The 24,428-nt window shown below is 43.2% G+C and overlaps 1 protein-coding gene across 1 annotated transcript in view; it reads left to right on the top strand.

Moving 5' to 3' along the window:
• MYO7B (myosin VIIB) overlaps window positions 1–24,428 on the top strand; it is a 349,736-nt gene that overhangs the window by 256,538 nt on the left and 68,770 nt on the right. The window contains exons 32-38 of the mRNA XM_040348869.1: window positions 3,829–3,946; window positions 4,042–4,168; window positions 7,524–7,717; window positions 10,230–10,411; window positions 19,357–19,481; window positions 19,588–19,745; window positions 20,458–20,611. Coding sequence (XP_040204803.1) covers window positions 3,829–3,946; window positions 4,042–4,168; window positions 7,524–7,717; window positions 10,230–10,411; window positions 19,357–19,481; window positions 19,588–19,745; window positions 20,458–20,611 — 1,058 coding nt within the window. The remainder of the gene's footprint in view (window positions 1–3,828; window positions 3,947–4,041; window positions 4,169–7,523; window positions 7,718–10,229; window positions 10,412–19,356; window positions 19,482–19,587; window positions 19,746–20,457; window positions 20,612–24,428) is intronic.

Raw genomic sequence — 24,428 nt, 5'->3', positions numbered from 1 at the left:
TTAATACACTCTTGTTGTTCCATCTTTTGCTCTCAACACTTTTAGCTCCACTTTGCTAACTTCACCTTGTGCCCTACCCTGTCCAACCTATGCTCTAATTGTTTCAGTCTTTACAGCTTTACTTTCAACCCCACACTGGCCATACAACTTCTACCTAGTAATGCCCAAAACACTTTCTACTTCATGCTGTCCACTCTCAGCACCCTCTCACTACACCATGCTTTTCATCTGCAAGGTCTGAGTTTTCCTGTAGCAAGGTCTATCCCCAGAACAACCATGTAAGTCTCCTCTCCTGGCAGCAACGCCACTCAGGTTCAATTAATATCTAGGGACACAATGACTCTACAAGTGACATTCGATGATGCCTTTAAAACGATGAATGCATGCTAGATAAAATAACACCTAGAATATACAGTATAGAGTATTAAACAAAGAATACTACTAAATCTTTAATAGGGATGTGGTTGTATACAGACATCTTTGTCATACCTTCTTTGCTAAAGCAATGTGGGAAAAATAGGATAAAAGGAAGCTCCTGGTCTCCCACAGAAATCAGATAGTTTTTGCTTAAACAATGCAACTATTAGAAACAGCAACTGCATTGCTATGATGAACTAGCAAAAGGTTAAGCCAGGCAAAATGAGTGCCCAGAGGTTTGACCAAAAATTTTACATTTTTGGTGTACATACCTAAAGTCTAGAAGACCCACCTTTATCTCAAGATACATTTCACTTCTGCAGTAAATGTTTCTGTCCTAAGCCGTTATACACATGCAGCTCTCACATCTTTATATGAAAGGTGATTTAATAGTTAATTATATTCTTTTAACGTTCCTCCCAATTTCTGTATTCTAATCACACATTGTTTTTTTTATTATAATAATGTAAACTTTGCATATTTGTTTTAGGTACAACTTTACTTCAAATAAAGTAGCGAAAGGTTAGAACGTCCGAGAGATGTTTCATGCTATCTTTTTCAATTATAAAGATTTTTTTCTCATTTCTTCTTGTACTGTCCGACACATGGAAACATCTGGACAGGGGAAAACATTATGGGATCAGCAATAAAATCTTGACATAGATTCTAAACTTTTCTCATTGTACTATAAAATGTGCTTTTATTGGGGATATCTCTCTACACTTCATGTTTTGTCTGACATCTATCAAATAATTAACTGTTACTTGTTCTCCCCTACACCCATGGCTTTTTTTTCAGCTGGAACATGGTTCCACCACCTTTGGTCCGGCCCTCTGCTCCCTGCTCACCACTATAACTTGTAAACACAGAAGGCTGGCTTCTGTGTTTACATGTGACAGTTTGCCTCCCAACAGCTCCCACAGATCTGACCTCCTGAGCAGCCCCTTCTGAGTGCAGGATGGGGACAAGATAGATGAAGGTGCCTGGGGTGCAGTGCAGATACCTACACCCCCACTGAATAATCTGCCTGCAATGAGAGAGGCAAAGCCACCTATAGTGTGCAGGGAGGTACTAGAGCCAGCCGAGTGCACCCCTGAATCCTACACCTAGCACACCCCTGAACTCTGCACTCTATTTATAAACACCCGTCAAACTCTGCACTCTGTACGTCAGGCATGTCCAAAGTCCGGCCCGCGGGCCGAATGTGCCCCTTGTTCCGGTTTAATGTGGCCCCCCTGGTAATTTGGATATATATATATCTTTTGTGGCCCCTGGGTTACTAAAGATATATACTGTATTTATCGGCGCTACCTCAGAGGGGACAGGGAGGGGGCATAACAAACGTTTACTCAGCGGCATCTGTACTAGGAAGTTCTGTCTACTGGGCTGCCATTGGACGACTGTTCTGTCTATCATAGAAGGCAGGAATGGTATTAAAGAGGCCGCCGAGAAAGCAGGAGAATGTAATCTGTTAGCGTCGTCCCGCCCCCTCCCTGTCCCCTCCGAGGCTGCAAATAGGCATGGATCAGGCTGCACTGATGGCAGTGGGGAGGCTGCATTCATGGCAGTGGGAAGGCTGCATTCATGGCAGTGGGGAGGCTGCATTCATGGAAATGGGGAGGCTGCATTCATGGAAATGGGGAGGCTGCATTCATGGAAATGGGGAGGCTGCATTCATGGAAATGGGGAGGCTGCATTCATCGAAATGGGGAGGCTGCATTGATGGGTACTGACCCTTATTTTGCTTCACAGTTCTTTATTTTAAATAGTTTTTTTTTCCCTGAAACTTCCCTCTTAAAGTGAAGGTGCGTGTTATACGCCGATAAATAAGGTATACATAAAACAACACTCCTGAGCTCATCCTTAGGCCCCGTACACAAGAGAGATTCGATCCGCTGGAATTGATCTGCGGACCGGTTTCAGCGGATAGATCCCCTGGTGTGTACGATCCAGCGGATATTTTTCCGCTGATTTTTTTTCCCCGGGGATGGATTTCCAGTGGATCAAAATTTCTTAACATGCTAAGAAATATATCCGCTGGAATCCAGTCCAACGGATTGATCCGCTGGTCTGTACAGACTCACCGGATCAATCCGTCCGAATCCATCCCTCGCATGCGTCGTAATGATTCGACGCATGCGTGGAAGTCCTTATATAACAGCGTCGCGCACGTTGCCGCGTCATCATCGCGGCGACGGCGCGACACGTCACCGCGGACGGAATTCCGCTGGGATTTTGATCTCATGGTTAGTACAACCATGAGATCAATATCCGCCAGAGGATTTATCCGCGGAAACGGACCTCCGGACCATTTCCGCGGATAAATCCTCTCGTGTGTACTAGGCCTTAGTCTTGAGCGGCGCTCTGAAATTTGTTGGGGACACAATTTTTGTTAGGTGGTGTATTAGTGCTCGGACAAACACACTTAGACCGAATTTTAATGGTTCACAGAATGTCAGGCAAAAATGGTCGGCCCCCACGCATTGTTACGTCATCAAATCTGGCCCTCTTTGAAAAAAGTTTTGACAACCCTGCTGTACGTAATGCATTCTTGGTATTTACCTTCAGGACTTCCGTTGTTAGATAAACCTATTTGATGCGGTATGGAGGGTGTGTCTTTGCACCTATTTTCTGAGAAGAAAATTCCTGCTCACAGTCATCTGTTAGATAGACAGCAGGAAGAACTCTCTTATACAGGTACACACATAATAATCAAAAGTCCCTATTCTATTCAAAACGAACAAAAACTTTTGGCTACAGTGGAGCTTATGCTATGCCTGTGTAACCCCTTGTACAGCTCCCGCACAGGCTTTCCTGCTTTATGCCTCTGAGATAATTGGAAGTACCTGGAGCACTACATGAAAATGCTTTCTAAGGCCCCGTACACACGAGGAGACATGTCCGATGAAAACGGTCCGCGGACCGTTTTCATCGGACATGTCTCCTGGGAGCTTTTGGTCTGATGTGTGTACACACCATCAGACCAAAATCCCCGCGGACAGAGAACGCGGTGACGTAGAAGACACCGACGTTCTCAAACACGGAAGTGCAATGCTTCAATGCATGCGTCGAATCAATTCGACGCATGCGTGGGATTTCGGGACGCTGGTTACACGTCATAACCAGCGGACATGTCCGATTAGGTGTACTAACCATCGGACATGTCCGATGGACATGTTTCCAGCGGACAAGTTTCTTAGCTTGCTAAGAAACTTTTGTCCGCTGGAAACCTGTCCGCTAGGCCGTACACACGGTCGGACATGTCTGCGGAAACTGGTCCGCGGACCAGTTTCAGCGGACATGTTCGACCGTGTGTACGGGGCCTTAGAGAAATAGTTACTGACTTCCTACAAACCTAACATACTGTAACAAGTATTATGTGGTCTTTTAATGTATGTTTATGTGTTAAAGGCTCAGTATGTGACAAGTAAGACTCCAGTACCAGAAGTAAAGGAGACGGTGGTGGATTACTCATGGCTGCAGTGGCCACTGTTGTTTTCAAAGTTCTTTGAAGCATCCAAGTTTTCTGGTAAGATAGACCACTACTATAGCCAATCTTTTATTATACCTGTTGCTTGCTTTGTCCTCCTTATTAATCTCAACTATCTTCCACTTCTTTTGCAGGACCTAGCATCAACAGGAACCATTTTATTGTTGCAATAAACTGGAAGGGGGTTAGTTTTCTAGATGAAACCGAGAAGAAACTACTGGATCTTTCTTTTCCTGAATTAATTGGCATCCATACTAAGAGGTGAATTCAGAGTAGTTATATACCCTGTTATTTTGTTTTAGAATTGTATTATTATACAGGATTTATATAGCGTCAGCCGTTTGTGCAGCACTTGAAATAAATAAAGGGGGATAGTAGAGTAAGGGCCCATTCACACCAGAAACTGCACATAACTGCATTTGAAGCGCACTTGATGCGTGCTTGACATGCACTTGATGCACGATTGAATGCATTTTGCGCTGTGTTTAGTAGTGCATTTGCAATGCATTTTGCTATATGTTTTTGGGCTTGGCTTTCTTGGCTTAAAGATGTGCTGTGCAGTGCATTTATTGTGCAGAAAAATGCAGCATGCTCTAATTTTTTTAAATGCACTGCAATGATGTGAACAATGCCCATAGGATTACCTTGATTTTGGGCTGTCTATGCAGTTTAAATGCAGTTCAAAATGTATCCAACTGCGTTTAGTGAGAAAGGGCCCTTACAATACAATTTAAGAAAAGAGGCTTAGGAGAACCCTGCCTGTGAAAGCTTACAGTCTAATAGGAAGGGCGATGCAAAGGGTAATAACAGTGTGGGGATGAATTGTTAAGGAAAATAAGTAGGGCTGTGGAAATTAAAAATTAATTTGTCGATTAATTGTAAATTTTTTTGATCGTTCAAAATTCTTTTGATCCGTACTAGTGGTGCAACGGATCGTAAATGATCCGTGATCCGAACAGGTCACCATATGCCGATCGGCCCACCACGTGATCCGAGGAGCTTCGCTGCTGCCTCGGCCATAGGGAAGGGCGTGGCTTCAGCCTAGCTCCCGGAGTGGCAGCCATCTTGGTCCACCCGGCGGCGGCCTAGGTGAGCCTAGAGCGGCACGCTGACGTCATCACCCGACCTCAACTGCTTGTGTTTGGCCAGCTTCTCTGGTAAGACTAAGCAAGCACTAATCTTCCTATACAGTGGGGGAGATGTGGACCATATTACAGTGGGGATATGTCTGTGGATGTTACAGTGGGGAGATGTCTGTGGATATTACAGTGGGGGTGATTGTGGATATTACAGTGGGGGTGATTGTGGATATTACAGTGGGGGTGATTGTGGATATTACAGTGGGGGAGATATCTGTGGATATTACAGTGGGGGAGATATCTGTGGATATTACAGTGGGGAGATGTCTGTGAATATTACAGTGGGGGTGATTGTGGATATTACATTGGGGGAGATGTCTGGATATTACAGTGGGGGAGATTGTGGATATTACAGTGGGGAAATGTCTGTGGATATTACAGTGGGGGAGATGTCTGTGGATATTACAGTGGGGGAGATGTCTGTGGATATTACAGTGGGGGAGATGTCTGTGGATATTACAGTGGGGAGATGTCTGTGAATATTACAGTGGGGGTGATTGTGGATATTACAGTGGGGCGATGTCTGTGGATATTACAGTGGGGAGATGTCTGTGGATATTACAGTGGGGGAGATGTCTGTGGATATTACAGTGGGGGAGATGTCTGTGGGTTTTACAGTGGGGCAGATGTCTGTGGATATTACAGTGGGGAGATGTCTGTGGATATTACAGTAGGGAGATGTCTGTGGATATTACAGTGGGGGAGATGTCTGTGGATATTACAGTGGGGAGATATCTGTGGATATTACAGTGGGGGTGATTGTGGATATTACAGTGGGTGAGATGTCTGTGGATATTGCAGTGGGGGTGATTGTGCATATTACAGTGGGGGTGATTGTGGATATTACACTGGGGGTGATTGTGGATATTACAGTGGGGAGATGTCTGTGGATATTACAGTGGGGGAGATGTCTGTGGATATTACAGTGGGGGAGATGTTTGTGGATATTACAGTGGGGAGATGTCTGTGGATATTACAGTGGGGGAGATGTCTGTGGATATTACAGTGGGGAGATGTCTGTGGATATTACAGTGGGGGAGATGTCTGTGGATATTACAGTGGGGTAGATGTCTGTGGATATTACAGTGGGGAGATGTCTGTGGATATTACAGTGGGGTAGATGTCTGTGGATATTACAGTGGGGGGGATGTCTGTGGATATTACAGTGGGGAGATGTCTGTGGATATTACAGTGGGGGTGATTGTAGATATTACAGTGGGTGAGATGTCTGTGGATATTACTGTGGGGGTGATTGTGGATATTACAGTGGGGAGATGTCTGTGGATATTACAGTGGGGGAGATGTCTGTGTATTTTACAGTGGGGGTGATGTCTGTGGATATTAGGCCTAGTACACACGAGAGGATTTATCCGCGGATACGGTCCAACGGACCGTTTCCGCGGATAAATCCTCTAGAGGATTTCCGCGGATTTGGATCCGATGGAGTGTACTCACCATAGGATCGAAATCCGCGCCGAAATCCCATCGCGATGACGTGTCGCGCCGTTGCCGCGATGATGACGCGGTCATATAAGGAATTCCACGCATGCGTCGAATCATTACGACGCATGCGGGGGATCCATTCGGACGGATTGATCCAGTGAGTCTGTACAGACCAGCGGATCAATCCGTTGGGATGGATTCAAGCGGATAGATTTGAAAGCATGTCTTCAAATTTTTATCCGCTTGAAATCCATCCCAGGGGAAAAAAATCCGCGGAAACAGATCCGCTGGGTTGTACACACCAGGGGATCTATCCGCTAGAACTGATCCGCAGATCAATTCCAGCGGATAGATCCTCTCGTGTGTACGGGGCCCAACAGTGGGGGAGATGTCTGTGGATCGTACAGTGGGGAGATTGTGGATATTACAGTGGGGGAGATGTCTGTGGATATTACAGTGGGGGTGATTGTGGATATTACAGTGGGGAGATGTCTGTGGATATTACAGTGGGGGTGATTGTGGATATTACAGTGGGGAGATGTCTGTGGATATTACAGTGGGGGTGATTGTGGATATTACAGTGGGGAGATGTCTGTGGATATTACAGTGGGGAGATGTCTGTGGATATTACAGTGGGGGAGATGTCTGTGGCTATTACAGTGGGGACTATATATGGTGGTGATCCGAAAAATGTATGTGCGTTATAATTGAAATTAGTCAATTAATCGATTAAAAAAAACGATTAATCGAACACGAAAATTTTAATCAGTAACAGCCCTAAAAATAAGCTAAGCTATATTAATGGTGGCAGAAAAATATGAAGTCATTGAATTGGAAAGTCTGTCTTAATTGGCTATATCAATTTTACTGTGTCCTTATTGTTTTTATTTTAATATCAGAAAAAATAAGAAGTGGAAATAGATTGAATAGATAAATATAGACAGAACCGACTTGGAGAACAGACATTACAGCTTAATTATCTCTGTGAAGAACTACTGTAAAATCATAAGATATGTTTTGTAATTCTCTTTTAGGGCTGCAAAGCAGTTTGGTCAGTGCTGTGTTTTAAATACAGTTCGTGGAGAACAATTTGTCCTAACAACACAGAACAGTGAAGAAATCTCTAAGCTGCTTCTTTACTTTGTGGATGGCCTTAAAACCAGATCTGTATATGCAGTGGCCCTGCAGGACAGCTCCCGGACAGCAACAGAGTACAACAACAAAACAGGCATGAGCTAATGTCCCTTGCTTTGTAAACACTAGGAACAGTAAAAAGTAACATTAAATGTATCTAAAGCCAAAACTTCTGTTTTGTTTTAGACAAAGTAGGGTATGGATAAAACCTTTGCTGTTTTTTTTTTCATGGCACCTCCCCTTATTTCCTTTACTGGACATAGAATTTCTGAGTGAGGGAACTCGATAGGTGTCACTGAAACAGGTGTTTCCACTGGGTGATTATTCTATATTCCTTTTCAGCTATAGTTTACAACTCTGGACTTTCTTCTAAATTAAAGCGTAACTCCACCTTTGTTGAGAAAAAACATTCCCCTCTGGGTGATCTATGTATATTGCAAGGTTTATAACAAACTTTGTTGCAGATTCCTACATTTTGTTATTCTGAAGAAATCCATGTGGGTTTCTCTGCCTCTGTTCTGAGTAGGACTAATGGGAGTGTTTCATAATTAATTGTCATGTGTGGAGCTACAGGACACTAATGAGGAAATCTGCTGGGCCTGCATCCCTCTAGACGTGTTCCTATTGAAAGTATCTCTCAAAAAATGAAATTGTTGTTGCAAGGGATGCCTGAAATCTGACTTGTATCTTAGGCAGACTTCTGGAAAATTTATGAGCCAATCACACAAGCAGGAAATTATGTTTCTGGGGAGTGGTCAGTACACATTCTGGGCCATATTCACATACTTTCTGCGGCGACATCGCGTAAGCTATTTACACTACGCCGCCGCAACTTACTGGAGCAAGTGCCGTATTCCTCAAGCACTTGCTCCGTAGTTTGCGGAGGCGTAGTGTAAAAGGCCCGGCGTATCCCCGCGTATTTCAAAGGGGGCGGCTTATATTTAAATTAAGCGCGCCCCCGTTTCGAACGAACAGCGCATGCGCCGGGCTAAAAATAGCCCAGTGCGCATGCTCCAGTTCTCGGCGGAAAACGTCAATGACGCCGACGTGTGCGTCATTGACGTAAAGTCGTATTCAAGAACGACTTAGGGAAACGACGTACCCGACGGGAAAAGACGACGCAGACCCGATGCCATACTTAACATGGCATACGTGGGACTGGCGTAAGGTTACCCCTCATATAGCAGGGGTAACCTTACGCTTACGCAAACGACGTAAGCGACGGTTACGCGACGCGATTTCGTTCGGGAATCGGCGTATCAGGCTCATTTGCATAAACAAATGAGACCTGAACGTAAACGCCACCTAGCAGCCGGCTGGGAAATTACATTTAAGTTTCCTGAGATACTCCGTCGTAACTCTACTCAGAATATGGCCCTCTGTGTACAGAAAACTCCAGGTAGCCATATTGCAATGTATTCTCAGAAAATTACACTGGCTGCAGATTGAACAGTAAAGGTCATTTTTAATAACATTTAATTACAAAATTATTAGTGTCTCAATTATATGTGCTATATAATTTTTTCTTTATTTGCTATTCCCCCCCCCCCCCACGAACGTGGAGTTACCCTTTAAGTCCCAGTGATAATGGTCACCAGGACGAATAGAGAGAACAAATATTTCCTGTTGGGACACAGACAGCAATAAAGACTGAACAGGGGTTCTAACCCTTCCCTACTTCATCCAAAGCCACAAATAAGTTTAGGCTTTATATAGAATTTAAGGGGCTTGAACTTACACAAAGCACATAGGAAAGTACAGTTGTTTTCTGAATCCTTAAGAGATTTTATATCAATAAAAAATTGGATTTACTCCTACAGCTATGCAACAATATACACCACTTTGAAAAATATGTAGCAGTGCAACCTCATTAGGAATCCTGTAACCTTGCAATTTGTGCTATCCCACCAAAAACACTCTGGATTTTTTTGGGAGTGTTTTATACCTTAGTAGGAGGACTTCTAATACAGTTACAGTTTCCATATGCGCTTTTTTATATTAAAAGTAGCAACTGTCATTATTTCATCACATTTTTTAGTCATTAGTTGTTTCTCTAATAATGTGCAATTCAGTAATGTTTCCATCAAACAATCCTATGATATTTCTCCTCGTCCAAAATGTTTGTTGGTGACACCTGCTTTTTCCAACATGGAAAGACTTTTATTGCTTTTCATGTTGGTGGGAAACGCTGTATGTGCATTGTATTGTTGCTAACTTGGGGTCTGTAGTAGGATAAGTGAAACCGGCCAACCTATCGGGCTTCTTCTACCAGTCATTTAGTGTAGTCATTATGAAGAATGAATTATGATCTGTTTGTTGCTAAAGGTTACAACAGTTGCTTCTTGCCTTCTTGTTTTATCAGATGGTTTAAATAAGGATTTCTTTGAGACTCATGCAAGGTAAAATTGCTATTGGCAGATTTTAGTTTGTTGGCTGTATGCACCATCTTACCTATTGGAGCATCATTTTATCTGACACGGTTTTAATTTTTTTTAGATGATAGAGGATTCAGAATGTGCTAAAAAGAGATAGTGTTTTTCTATTTTATTGTTCTTTTTACAAACTATCATTATGATATTAACAAAAATATATCACTCTTTCCCTAGATGAGCCTGAGCTTTTAGGTTTTCGGAGTGGAGACCTTCTGCTGCTTAACAGGAGTCCAGAGTTCCAATCAGGGCCCAACTGGATCTTTGCCAAGAATGAGAAGACTGGCAATAGCGGAGCTGTGCCTCTTGATGCCATCCATATTGTACCAAGCCTTAGTAAACCCACCCCTGAGATAATTGTAAGCTTCTGTACATTTTAATATGAAACAAACAGGCTTATTAAGAAAAATGGTACGGCCAGCTGATGATGTTTAGTAGCAAATATAATTCAGACAGATTTCTTAATGAAATCAGATCAGTGAAAGATAAATTCTGGGTAGTAGTGTTGGTAACTTTTCTTTGTGTTTTAGTTGTACTATTGAATAACCTAAATAATGCTCAATTAAATTCTGCACTACAGATAAAGAAAACAAAAGTGTTCATGCATACAGGAATTGTCTTTAAAAAACATTTGCAGTGAACTTGTGTATGTGCAGAATTTTGTTTACTTGGTGATACATTCGGAAGGAGCAGCTTCCGCCAACAAATAGTTAGACAGTGAACTACTAGTAGTGTCTAAGAAACACTGCAATTGTACTAGTCAGAAAGTCTCTTCATCATTGTTCAAAATTCAAGTGCAGTCAGTTTTGCTGAAAGTTTTTTAGTTTTTTGTAGATAGAACTACAACATCCTGTCACATGTTTCTGTCCTGTGCATAACTTGTTGTATAAGAAAAAACAAACAAAAGAGGGATCACCAGCCTAGTGCATTATCCCACAACATTTATTTAATATTAATAAGAATAATACTCACAAACTTGTGAATTAAAATCCCTCATCAAGCTACTCATCTATGGCCCAGTAGTCCCAGACTTAGCACACTCCAGAGTGCAGAGGGACCTCACTAGGATCTTTTATGGCTAATGCTTTTCAACGGCCAAAACCTATGGGACTGTATGCAGAATTAAACCTATTCCATTAACGACCAAGAGACATGTGGTGGGTTAAACTTGGCCGCAGGCCTTTATTACTGGTATCAACATTGTATTAATTCATCAACTTTATTAATCATACAACCATTGTATGTACAACCAACACAACACTCGTTAACTTGAACCACCAACAGTCATCAACCTAGCCATACGGCTCAGGTTGGGTATTAACTCATTATTATAAACCAACCCCAGTTGTTTATTCACAAAACCAACCGGAAACCACGTAATAATTAGGCCGCGACAAGGGAGGGGGGGAGGGAGTTCAAAAAAAGGTAATGGCTCCTGAAGCACTGGTGCCCACGCTTGCTCGCTCCTGCCTTAAATAAACTACCTTCCTTCCAGAAAGTTCCCTGTGTCCTTGTGACCTACGGCCCGCCTATCATTGGTCCCTGGCTACCTGTACTAAAGCCCCTTACCTTACAGGTGTGCTAGGGAGGGAGGAACCACCCCCCTATCAGACCGGGACACGCCCTTCTAATTCCCACAGGTGTGCAGCATGCAGCACCAAGGGTACCTAGAAACTCCCTCTGCCACCATTCCCATGTGCTCGGGGAGCTTAAAACAGCTCCCTCCGCATTCATGGGACTGTATGCAGAATTAAACCTATTCCATTAACGACCAAGAGACATGTGGTGGGTTAAACTTGGCCGCAGGCCTTTATTACTGGTATCAACATTTTATTAATTCATCAACTTTATTAATCATACAACCATTGTATGTACAACCAACACAACACTCGTTAACTTGAACCACCAACAGTCATCAACCTAGCCATACGGCTCAGGTTGGGTATTAACTCATTATTATAAACCAACCCCACTAGCCGGACCCGTTTCTAGGTAGCACCCTAGAAACGACACCGGCCCAACCACCCAACCTCGCGGCCAACTCCACCATGCTCTGCAAATCATTGTTAAATATGTCGAGCCCAACCTCTGAGAGATGAATCCCATCTAACCTGAAAAGGCCAACCAACCCACCTTCTAAATCTACATGACGGAAGGATAACCCCCCAACCTTGGGCATGAACTTAGCTATCGCTCTGTTTATTCTCTTTCTAACTCTTTCCAAAGGGGAGTTCAGACAAATAAGTCTTGGGGCTATCTCTGAGAAAACCAACTGAACCTCAGGAAAGGAAAGTTTAAATTGACTTAAATCATATTTGATCTGAAGAATCAGATCCAGGGTTTTCCTTTGCCCTATGTCATTTCCACCGAGGTGGAGAATCAAAACGTCCGGGATTGGCATTGACTGAAACAATAAACTTAATTCATCAAATAGGTTACGCCATACCATACCCCTTCTTCTGTGCCAACAAATGTTCACCCACTTGGGGTCAAAATTTAAGCTTCCGGTATAGACTCGTCGCGAAGCTCTTCTTTCCGCCCAAAATATGTAGGAGTGGCCTACAATCCATACTGACAAAGCTTGACCTAGAAATTAAATTAGACAGTGAGGGCGAATGTACAGCTTATAGGCATCTAACTGCCATCTACCAATGCGCTTAATGCTAACAACATCCAAACCAAGCCTAGCTGCCTCTGTGGCCGCACCTATCCTAAAGGAATGTGACGAGAGAGGAAACCCCCCCCATGTCTAGTGTAGACAAGCATTTCCGAAAAAACGCGTTGAACTGGTACACGGACAATGGGGTGCCATTGTCGTGAATAAAAAATGACCCTGCTTCTGTCCCTCTAACTTGCAAGAACTGCCCGACTAGTTTGACCGGGCAGATAGGAGACTCTGGAAATGCGTGCAGCGTTAGCCAGGTCCCTTTTCCCATCTGGTCAGTCTTTGACCTCGGTACAAATATAGAAAAACGCGAAATACCCCAAATCATATGTTCAAATTTAAAGTTGGACTCCGATTTCTTATTGGGAGCGACTAGCTCCGATATCCTGAACGCTCCGAAAAAAAGAAGAGAAAAAAGTGCACGAAAAAGAGACGCTTCGTAGCGAGAAAAACATATGGACCCGACCGCCGAGCATAATTTGGTAAGCAAGGGAGGAGTAACCGCCATTCTATTGTCCCTATTCTGGGAGCCTTTCTTGTAGCCTTTTAATGCCTGATGAACCGAAAAGAAAGAGGAGCAAGGGGGAAAGTTATTCAATTTGCCGAAAAAGGAGATCCCGGCCAGGATTTTATTAACCTGGGACCATGATAGGTTACTGGCCATTAATTTGTTCAGAAAGGATAGCACCAATTTTTCGGAAAATGCCAGCTGATGTTCACCCATCGAGGCCAAATGGGCCAACCACAACCTCCATGCTGAGGAATATGCAGACATTGTAGCTGGGGCGATGGATTTTACTATATTCATACGAACAAAGTCTATATCAGATCCCACAGGTGTGCTGGGCACTGGATCCCCCTCTCGTCCGCGGCTGGGAACAGAGACCTGAATCTCTCCATCTGTAACCGGGAGAGAGAGTCCGCTATATCATTCAGCTTACCTGGAATATGACGGGCTTTAATCCAAATGTTTAAACTCAAACACTTAAACACTAGGTAACGAATCAGGGAGATTACCGGGGGGGATTTGGACGATAAACAATTTATTGCGAAAAGCACCCCTTTATTGTCCGTGCTGAACATAACTCTTTTGTTCCTGAAATGGTCGCCCCATATCTCTAGCGCGACCACAATAGGAAAGAGCTCTAAAATTACTATGTTTTTTGTATGCCCTTTCTTTCGCCAGCAAGGATGCCACAATGAAGCGCACCAATGGGTTTTCCACAGGGCTGAAAAACCCACTGAACCTGCTGCGTCCGTAAACAAACTGTAATCCTGATCGGTCACAAATTCGGACTGGAAAACTGCTCTTCCATTGAATTTTTCTAAAAACTGTGACCATACCAGGAGATCCTCTCTTATCTCCGAAGAGATTCTGATGTAAGACGTGGGGGATTTGAAACCCGAAATGGCCAGGTAGAGACGCCTTGAAAAAATCCGACCGACGGGAAGAACCCTCGATGCAAACGCCAGCATCCCTAGCAATTTTTGAACTTCCTTCAGAATGACCTTCCTTTTTCTAATCATTCTGAACAAATTGTCCCTTAATTGAGACACCTTTTCAGCTGGAAGCTCAAACTCCATTGCTACGGTGTCAATTGTTATTCCCAAAAAAAACTAACCGCGTTGACGGATACAGCGTCTTCTCGTGCGCTAAAGGGATATTGAATGCCCTACATATTTCCAAAAAAGAATTCAGTACCTTTGTGCAGTCAGCAAACGACATCCCAAGGAAAAGAAAATCATCTAGGTAGTGAACCAGGAAGGTTGAGCCAGAGTGTTTCTGCACTACCCATTCCAGGAATGTGGCAAATGACTCGAAATAGCTGCAGGAGAGGGAGCAGCCCATTGGGAGGCAACGGTCAAAGAAAAAACAGTCGTCAAAAACAAAACCTAATGAATTGAAGGACAAAGGGTTAATTGGTAATAAACGAAAAGCAGATTGAATGTCTGCCTTAGCCAGGAAAGAACCCTTACCCAGCAAGCGTAGTTTTTTCAAAGCGTCATCGAATGTTAAATAATTCACTGATGACATTTCTTCGCTAATTTGATCGTTAAGGGAATCACCTGCCGGGGAGGACAGGTGGTGGATCAACCTGAAGGACCCTACTTCTTTTTTGGGGACCACCCCAAGAGGGGAGACTCTGAAGTCCTTAAACGGGGGGTGCAGAAAAGGGCCTGAAATTCTACCTTCCTTGAGCTCTTTGAAAAATGTTTCCCTAACTACTTCAGGGAAGTCTGTTGCTGACTTTAAATTTCTTCCAACTATACAACCCTGCCCTTCAAAAGGGGGAAGTCTAAAACCTTCCTTGAAACCTTCACATAGTAGCTGGGCCGTCTGCCTGTCTGTGTAGATTAGGAGCCACGGGAGCATTTCTTGTAGCTTCACCAGGGATACCGCTCTTCGGAAAGGACTCCCTGTATTGTGGCTGGTTGGCAACTGCCATTTTTTTAAAACATTTAGCGACTGGGTGAGTCCCCCCGCAAAATGCACACTCATGTCTATACCTGCAAGTGCCAGGGAACTTGCACTGGGAATCGTTAAAGGAAAAACATAGTCCTTTTCTATAAAAGGTGGCTGGCGCGCCCGAATTTGGTGACTGGGGCCTGGGGGTGAACCCTCTCTGAGGCAGAAAAAGGTTCAGCCACAAACCAATGTCTTTTGATCCCCATTGCAGATTGGGATGAACAGATAATTTTTGTCTAAACGACTCATCGTATGAGAACCATGAGACACCACCAAAATTCTTATACGCCTCCAAAACTATATCCATATGTTGCATCAAACCCACACTCTTATCAGGGTACTTCTCGCATATTACACTAGAGTAAATCAGAAATGCCTGTAACCAGTTATTAACCTCCTGGGCAGTGTTCCCGAGTCTGACTCGGGGTGAGATTTTTGGGCAAGGATCGGTAACCCCGAGTCAGACTCGGGCTCGCCTCGCTGGATGTACAGGGAGTTTTACTTACCTTGTCCCTGGATCCAGCGATGCCACCGCGCTGTGTGAGCGAGCAGGACCTCGCTCGATTCACACAGTGCCTCCGTGTGACGCCGATCTCCGTTCCCTGCGACGTTACGACGCAGGGGGACGGAGAACGGCGCCAAATTCAAAAAAGTAAACAAACACTATACATACAGTATACTGTAATCTTATTACAGTTTACAGTACTGTATGTAAAAAAAACACACCCCCATTGTCCCTAGTGGTCTGTCCAGTGCCCTGCATGTCATTTTATATAATAAAAACGTTTCTTTCTCCCTGCAAACTGTAGATTGTCCATAGCAACCAAAAGTGTCCCTTTATGTCAAAAATAGTTTTAGATCAGCTAAAAAACAGCGATAATAAATTATAATCACTTGCAGAATTGTGCGATAGCGATTTGTGGGGAAATTCGTCATAAAAAAAAAAAAATAATTACAGCAACAATTCTGCAACTGAGCAAATTTCAGTGATTTTGATTTGATTACATTATTGAATAATTTTTATTATAATTATATTATTATTTGTTATAATTATTTATAATTATTTATTATATTATAATTTATAATTTTGTTTTTAAAAAAATGTCATACCCGGGATGCCTATTAGAATCTTGTTTGGTCAGATTTAAGTGAGTTATTTCTAAAAATTACAGACCTACAATATAAAACGCCAAATTTCCTTGCAAATAATGGTACCGCTTTCAGCATGTTTTTTCTGAAAGAATCATACCGCCAGGGAGGTTAAAGGTTCTTGCCACTGGCCTGCGCCTGTCCCCTTCCCTCTTCTCCGTTTTTTCCCTGAACACCGACTCCTTTGCTGAAGGTAAGAGTGACAAAAGGTCAACAAAATCACCCTTGACAATTTTATCTTTTGTAGCTGCGGATAGGTGGTAGCCTAAAGGTGACAGTGTGCAAGGCAAAGCTTCCCTAGCACAAGTTTCAGGTACATTCACTGGTATATCCATCCCACTGACATGTAAAGGTTGTGATACACCTCCACCCATCCCCAGGCCGCTCCTACCCTCCTCTTGGCTGGCCCAAACAGTGGCTGCAGAACAGTTCTGAGGAACAGGTAAGTTAGGAGACATACCAGCAATGATAGAAGACAATGAAGCAGTGAGGGAAGTTAATAGCTGTAACTGAGACAGATTTTCATTACCTGGACCTGACGCAGGAACCGTCTGGGCACATATCACTGGGATTTGCTGTGGTTCAAATGCTGTCTGTGTGCTGGGTGGGCGCATGTCTCCCATGGACCCAGCTGTGTTCCATGTCCTGTTGATGCTGCTGCCGGGAGCAGCCAGCAGCATGGGTCTTCCTGTGTCTGCAGCGGGTGCCACCTGTGCTGGAACCTGTTGAGAAAAAACACTGGGTGCTGCGCTATCGTTAGGAGGGGGGCCCGACTTCTTGGCGCGGCCCCCCCGCTGTCCTCCGCCGTTTTTACCTCTCTGTGACCCCCTGGCCGGAGGCGCCATAGCGTCCGCCTTGGCAGCGGGAAGTCTGTTAGACTTCCTACGCTTCTGTGGTGAAGGTTCTGCTCCGTCCGTGTGGGCTGGGGAGACCGCTGGCGCCTCCTCTTCCATGCTGCCTATGTGTGTGCCAGCCAGCTGACTGACATTGCCAATGTCCAATCCCCATGAGCCCGCTGCTGAACCGTCCAATAGGTGCGGAAAGTAGCATGGGGAGGATGTCACTGGTGCGGTAAGTCCGGAGGCGGGCCCGGAGGCAGAGCCAGCTGACGTGCTCCGGTCTGCAGAGGCGAGTGTGCGCTGCGTGTCCTGGATGGGAGGTAGAGAAAGACACTGCTGCATCCAGGAGTCCCCGTCCTCAGCACCCGCTCTCTCAAGGATTCTTCTTACCAGGCTCTTCATTGCAGCTCGGGGGCGCGGGAGTTCAAAAAAAGGTAATGGCTCCTGAAGCACTGGTGCCCACGCTTGCTCGCTCCTGCCTTAAATAAACTACCTTCCTTCCAGAAAGTTCCCTGTGTCCTTGTGACCTACGGCCCGCCTATCATTGGTCCCTGGCTACCTGTACTAAAGCCCCTTACCTTACAGGTGTGCCTTACCTAGAAACTCCCTCTGCCACCATTCCCATGTGCTCGGGGAGCTTAAAACAGCTCCCTCCGCATTCATTGCCTGTCCATTTACATCCGATTCCATCTGATCTGTTGGACGGATGGAAAATAGGACCGATATCCGCCTGGATTTGACAGACAGGATCAAATCAGATGGCGGAATGTATCAGCGTACATGTATCCACTGACATCTGCCCCTCCATAGAGGACAATGCAGGGTTCGAACAGGTCCACCTGAAAAACTAACAGGCTGACCTGATCAGACAGCCCGTGTAAGGGGCCTAAGTTAGTTTAAAGAAAACCTTGCATGAGAGAAACATGAAGCCTACCACTGCTGTCCTCTCCTTTTTAAAATGCTTTTTTGCCTGGCTGTCACACTCATTCCTTAGTTTTAATAGTTTACGTTTCTGACTCAAACAAGTTCAAATAACCAAACTAACACTGTTTATAGGTTTACGCTTAATGCTACATTTTTACTGAGCATACCTTTATGAATAACACCCACTCAGTAGTGGTTGATTTATTAAATGGGCTGTTCACTTTGCAAGGGGATTTGACCCAGAGCTTATGGAATGAAAAGTCATCCAGTCAAATACAAGCAAAATACAGTTTTTCCTTGCATGTTAATAAGTATTCTTTGCGAAGTGAAACTTCACCACATTCACTAAGCTCTGAAGCAAATTCCCTTGCAAAGTGAAATGCCTATAGGGGTTATTTACGAAAGGCAAATCCACTTTGCACTACATGTGCACTGCAAGTGCACTTGGAAGTGCAGTCGCTGTAAATCTGAGGGGTAGATCTGAAATGAGGGGAAGCTTTGCTGATTTTATCATCCAATCATGTGCAAGCTAAAATGTTTTTTTTTTATTATCCTTGCATGTCCCCCTTGGATCTACAGCGACTTCACTTCATATATACAGTGGCTATAGAAAATAATTACCCCCCCTTTAACTACTTAAGGACCACCCACTGCATATATACGGTGGCAGGACGGCCCTATTGCGTGAAATGTATGTTGTTTCGTGCACAAGATACTGTTGCCGCATGCATGCACCCACTGCACAGCGGGGAGGCCGATGTGCATTTTCGGCAGCCGCGATGTCCACTGGTAACCCACGATTGCTCCTCAGAGGGGCAGAAGGAGGATCTGCCAATGTAAACAAAGCAGATCCCCATTCTGACAGGGGAGTACAGTGTGATTGTCTGTTCCTAGTGATCAGGAACAGCAATCTCACTCCCCCCACAGTTTGAAAGCACCTCTCTAGGACACACTTAACCCTTTGATCGCCCCCTAGTGTTAACCCCCTCCCTGCCAGTGTCATTTATACAGTGATCAGTGGACATTTTTAGCTCTGATCACTGTAATAATGTCACTGATCCTAAAAGTCTCGAAAGTGTCCAAAATGTCCACCACAATGACACAGTCCCGCTATGAATTGCTGGTCACCACCATAACTAGTAAAAAAAAAAAAAAAAAAATAATAATAAAAATGCCATAAATCTATCCCCTATATTGTAGATGCTATAACTTATGCGCAAGTATCTATACCCAAAACTGTTTTTGCCCATTCTGTTTCAGCGACTGATTGCAATGTCTCCAGAACAGCGCAGATCAGAATTTGTTAATACTCAGACTGATGAGTTTGGTGAGCAAGAAGAGGTAAAACCATACACTTTGGAGGAGTTTGCTATGCAGTATTTCAGGTATTAAAAATAACACCAACAAAGAAACACAGCATCCACGCTATGATATCATAATGCCATATATAAATATAATTGATTTGATGATGACATCATGTGTATTATGCAGGCCTCCAGAAGCTGAGTCTGTTTCCAGCACCTTTCTTCAGAGATCGCGAGCTAAGACTCAACTCTGGGCTTACTCCAGGGAGCCCCTCAGACAGCCTCTGCTTAAGAAGGTGTGCGATATACTCGATCTACGGGATTATGCCTGCCAAGCTTTCACTGATATCCTTTCCTAATGCATCAGAATAGTACTAATATAAAGTATATGACCTAGGAAGTGCATTCAATTAAAAGTATTTTAAAGGGGTTGTAAAGGTAAATGTTTTTTCACCTATGCATTAAGGTGAAAAAACATCCGACGGTACTAACCCCCCGCCCCCCCCCCCCGAACCCCTGTTTTACTTACCTCACCCCTCGAAAGTCCCGCACGCGTCCTTGTGATCTTCTTCGGTTCCCAGCCTGGCCGTTGATTGGCTAGGCTGGACAGATTGGTAGCAGCGCAGCCATTGGCTGGCGCTGCTGTCAATCACATCCGATGACGCGGTGCTCCGGGGGCGGGGCCGAGTGATACAGTCGGCGGCTATGCCGGCCGCTGTATCACGGGGGCGCGCCTGCAAAAGCTTTCCACCATGCTAGCATGAAGGTGGAAAGCTTTTGCGAGGAGGAGCCGAGACAGCCGCCGAGGGACCCCAGAAGACCGGATTCGGGGCCACTCTGTGCAAAACGAGCTGGACAGTGGAGGTAAGTATAACATGTTTGTTATTTAAAAAAAAAAAAATTCTGCCTTCAGTGTTCCTTTAAAGTTATTTAAAAGAAAGCCTGTTGTGAAAAAAATATGAAGACTGCCTTTGCTCACACATATTTACTTTAATGTTCTTAAAACATTCACTATATGCTGTTTTTTTGTACTTTATTAAACCTTAACATGCTTTACCTATCATGAAGTACATGGGTGACTATCCATCAAAGCAGGCTCGCTCCCCAGTGGAATTTACAGATCAGATATTCTCAGGCCCCATACGTGAGGAAGCTCTAAGAGACGAAATCTATTGCCAGATAATAAAGCAAATGACAGGAAACAACAACAGGTAATGCAAATAATTAAATGTAAAAAAAGTTCATTGTTGTATAGATATGGTACTATAGCTGGCTATACACTGATCAAATATTTGACTTTTCAGCAGGGACCAGACAAATTTTGAACCTGCTTGAAAGAAGTCAATTGTTTGATCAATGTTTGTTAAAGGAATATGTTGGAAAATTCCTTTGTTTACAATTACCAATTCTATACAAATCCATATACAAGCCCCAAGCACTACTAATTGAATGTTACAGAAAGCTGAAATAAAGGTTTAAAAGACAGCTAAACTTGACTAATATTTTAAAAAGAGATCCGCAACATATCTGTTATGTGGATCTCTTTTTAAAATAGTAGTCAAGTTTAGCTGTCTTTTAGACCTTTTTTTCAGCTTTCTGTAACATTCAATTAGTAGTGCTTGGGGCTTGTATATGGATTTTTATAGAATTGGTAATTATAAATAAAGGAAGAAAAACTTCTATATATGTGTAGAAAAGGTCCATGCAGGCATGTTACAACTCACTTGTTCATATGCTAGTGTTTTTTATGATATTTGGAATTATTTGTCATTATTTGCCTCCTTTTTTGTTTTCTTTTTCTCCTTTTTTCTTTTTCTCTTTTTTTCCTTTTTCTCTTTTTTTTGTGGTTTATTTCATTTATATTTATTATTTTTATTTTGTTTATATTTTGATGTTTTCACTAGTGTTATATGATCTTTCTTCTCCTCCCCACTTTCATCAGCTGGGCAGTCTGACAAATTCATTAGCATGATTGGATTATTGCTCATGCAGTGGATGGGGTTGTTTCCCTTTCTGTTTACTAAATCTAGCATGTGTGTCATTTTTATCTTTGTGCTGTGACCAAGGCAGTGTGCTGAAACGCGTCAGCCCTTGTATCTTCTTACATGTACCAATAAACGTTTAAATTTTGCATGTGGACATGGAGTTGCCAGCTTTTCCTACCTTGATTGTGGTGCAGTTAGCAATCAATCCTTGTATACCCAAAAAGCCAGCCATACATGGGTTGACATTCGCTGCTTCAGCAGAGACTGGCCAAATTTAGATCCCTGTGTAGGCACCCTGGTTGTACATAGGTAATTTTATCTATCTACTTCTGTACAACCAGCCTGTGGAGTTTTTCCCAATCGATCAGTGCCACTGACAATAGCTGGCAGCACTAATCATTGTATTCTGTGGGCGAGGAAATCTCCATGCTATCAGAATACAATAACACGGCAGGAGTGATTCCTTCATCCACATTGAATGTGTGGATATTGAAATCCTTTTTTTTTCGTTTTTCGTTTTTCGTTCAACCCACTGGTTAAACAAAGCAAATGATTAATGGCCTGCCAAACTCCACAGCAATAGCTATGAAAAGAAAGCCCACCACAATCATTGAGTGTTGCTGTTCTCCAGAATATGAATTAGACCCCTTTCACACTGGAGCGTATTGCAGGCGCTATAGCGTTAAAAATAGCACCTGCAATACGCCCTTAAAAATCTGTCCCCATTCACTCCAGTGTGAAAGCCCAAGGGGCTTTTACACTGGATCGGTGCGCTAGCAGGACGGTAAAAAAAGCTGTATCTTTGGAGCATAGAAGGAGCGGTGTGTTTACCGCTCCTCCTCCGCTGCTGCCCATTGAAATCAATGTGACAGGGCGGCTATACCGCCCACAAATGCACCCCTTAGTTGGCGAAATGCACCGCAAATCCGCCAATAGCATTGGCGCTAAAAATAGCAGCGTTTTACCACCGACGCTATAGGCAGCACAGTGTGAAAGTTCTCCAGTACTCTATTAGATGGTCAATCTACCCAAAACTGTTTTATAACTCCAGACTGGGCCATAACCCCCCACTTTTTTTTTTTATATCTTTATACATAACTTTTTCCAGGAGTCTCTGGTATAGTCTTTTGGTTTTGTGGGTTATGCTGCAGAGAATGTCTTCATGTAATGACGAGAGAGCAGCAAGCTCTGGTGAGCCCATGGCAGATTTTTGACATGTCTTCTAGAAACATCTTTAAACCCATGAAATTAGTGTTGCTGAATTGTGGGGATAGCTCCAGGGGGTGAATTTTGCAGCAATATTTGTTTTTTGAATTCTAACTGGTATAAAGCAATGTATTATTTTATTATTGTCTGTAAGTTAAAGTTGAGCTTTAGTTGTTAGTATATGTTGAGGAGTTGAGCATTTAATGATTTCTTATATCCCTTGGGATTCCTGTTCCTGAGCTTTTCACACCTGCAGTAACCAAATAAGGGAGAATTCATGACTAGAGACCCCAAGAGATCTGAGCCCAGCATATTCCACCTTTAACTTAAATATACATTTTGGTATTATACCCTTTAAATTGTCAGAATTTAGCAACATTGTTTTTGTGTTGGTGAACTACATTTAATTTTTTTCTGTGAGATTACTTTTTTGTTGTACCTGCTCCTAATCAAAACTGCTTTACTCTGCATTTGAATAGTTATTTCTACCAGAAAGCCCACTGCAGTGCTGAGTTTAGCTGCATATCAATTAAAACTCTATTCATCACAGAACCTGAGGCTGTCATAACATGTCTTGCTGTATATAAAATACTCAGTGACAAACTGTATCCATCTGACAAGCTTTATTACCCAGAAATATTAGCCCCAAAAGATAGTCTGATATTAGTTCATCTCCGATTTTATGAAGCCGTCTCAAAAGCATTTTTTTTTTTTTTGGACATTTCCTTATCTTAATCTGAAATCCGAAACATTTTAAAAATGTACTAAAAAATATATATATATTTTTTACACTTGAATTGAAGTTACATTTTTGAAAGCCCTTACATAAATAGTACAGCTGACACATAATTGATGTACTAGTGATGTAGTATACATTAACAGGATAGATGATGTGCAATAAACCTCCTCGTATAATTCTCATTCATACATGATGATTTATTACATTGCCTTAAAGGCCAAGTTCACTTTTTTTTCTTCTAAATCCAGCTCCCCTATGTACCAATATACCATTAATGTACCTCTGTTGAATCGCCTCTGGGCGCTGTATTCATTCGATGAGTAAAAGTTTTTGACCTCAGAAGAGATGGGTTTTAATCTTTCTTCTGAAGGCCAAGTGGTTCAACTCCAATCGGATGGTGGTTGGTAGAGCGTTCCACAGTCTAGGTCCTTGGACTGCAAATCTTCTATCTCCTTTGGACTTGTATCTGGCTCTGGGTATCTGGAGTAGATTTTGGTTGGTGGATCGCAGAACGAGATTGGGGTTGTGAGCTTTTAGTTTTTCGCATAGATATTGGGGGGGCGTATCCTTGAACACACTTAAGTGTCAGACAGAGTGTCTTGAAAGTGATTCTGTCTTTTACTGGCAACCAATGAAGGGATCTCAGTGAAGGTGAGATTGATTCCCATGTTTTTTTGCCGGTCACTAATCGAACGGCCGTATTTTGAACAACTTGCAGACGAGTGATTTGGTATTTGGGGAGTCCGAGATAAAGGGCATTTGCATAGTCTAGTCTGGAGTTAATAATAGTACCCACCACCACTGCTATGTCTTCTTTCGGGATAAAGGGGGTGAGTCTGCGTAGTAGGCGCAGCAGATGGTGCGATCCACTAACTACTGACCCTATTTGTGCATCCATAGTCATGTTGGTGTCGAAAATGACTCTGAGACTTTTGACTTTGGTGCTAGGGGTGATGGTTTTACCCAGAATGGGTGGGGGTGTCCATGTTGTCGCGGGATGATTTTTTCGGTTGGCGTGAAACAGGAGAAGTTCTGTTTTCGAACTGTTGAGTTTAAGATAACTCTTTGGCCCCGTACACACGAGAGGATCGATCCGCT

This window comes from Rana temporaria, chromosome 4 (assembly GCF_905171775.1).
Source record: "Rana temporaria chromosome 4, aRanTem1.1, whole genome shotgun sequence".
Taxonomy (NCBI): domain Eukaryota; kingdom Metazoa; phylum Chordata; class Amphibia; order Anura; family Ranidae; genus Rana; species Rana temporaria.
This window is presented reverse-complemented; position numbering and strand designations above follow the sequence as displayed.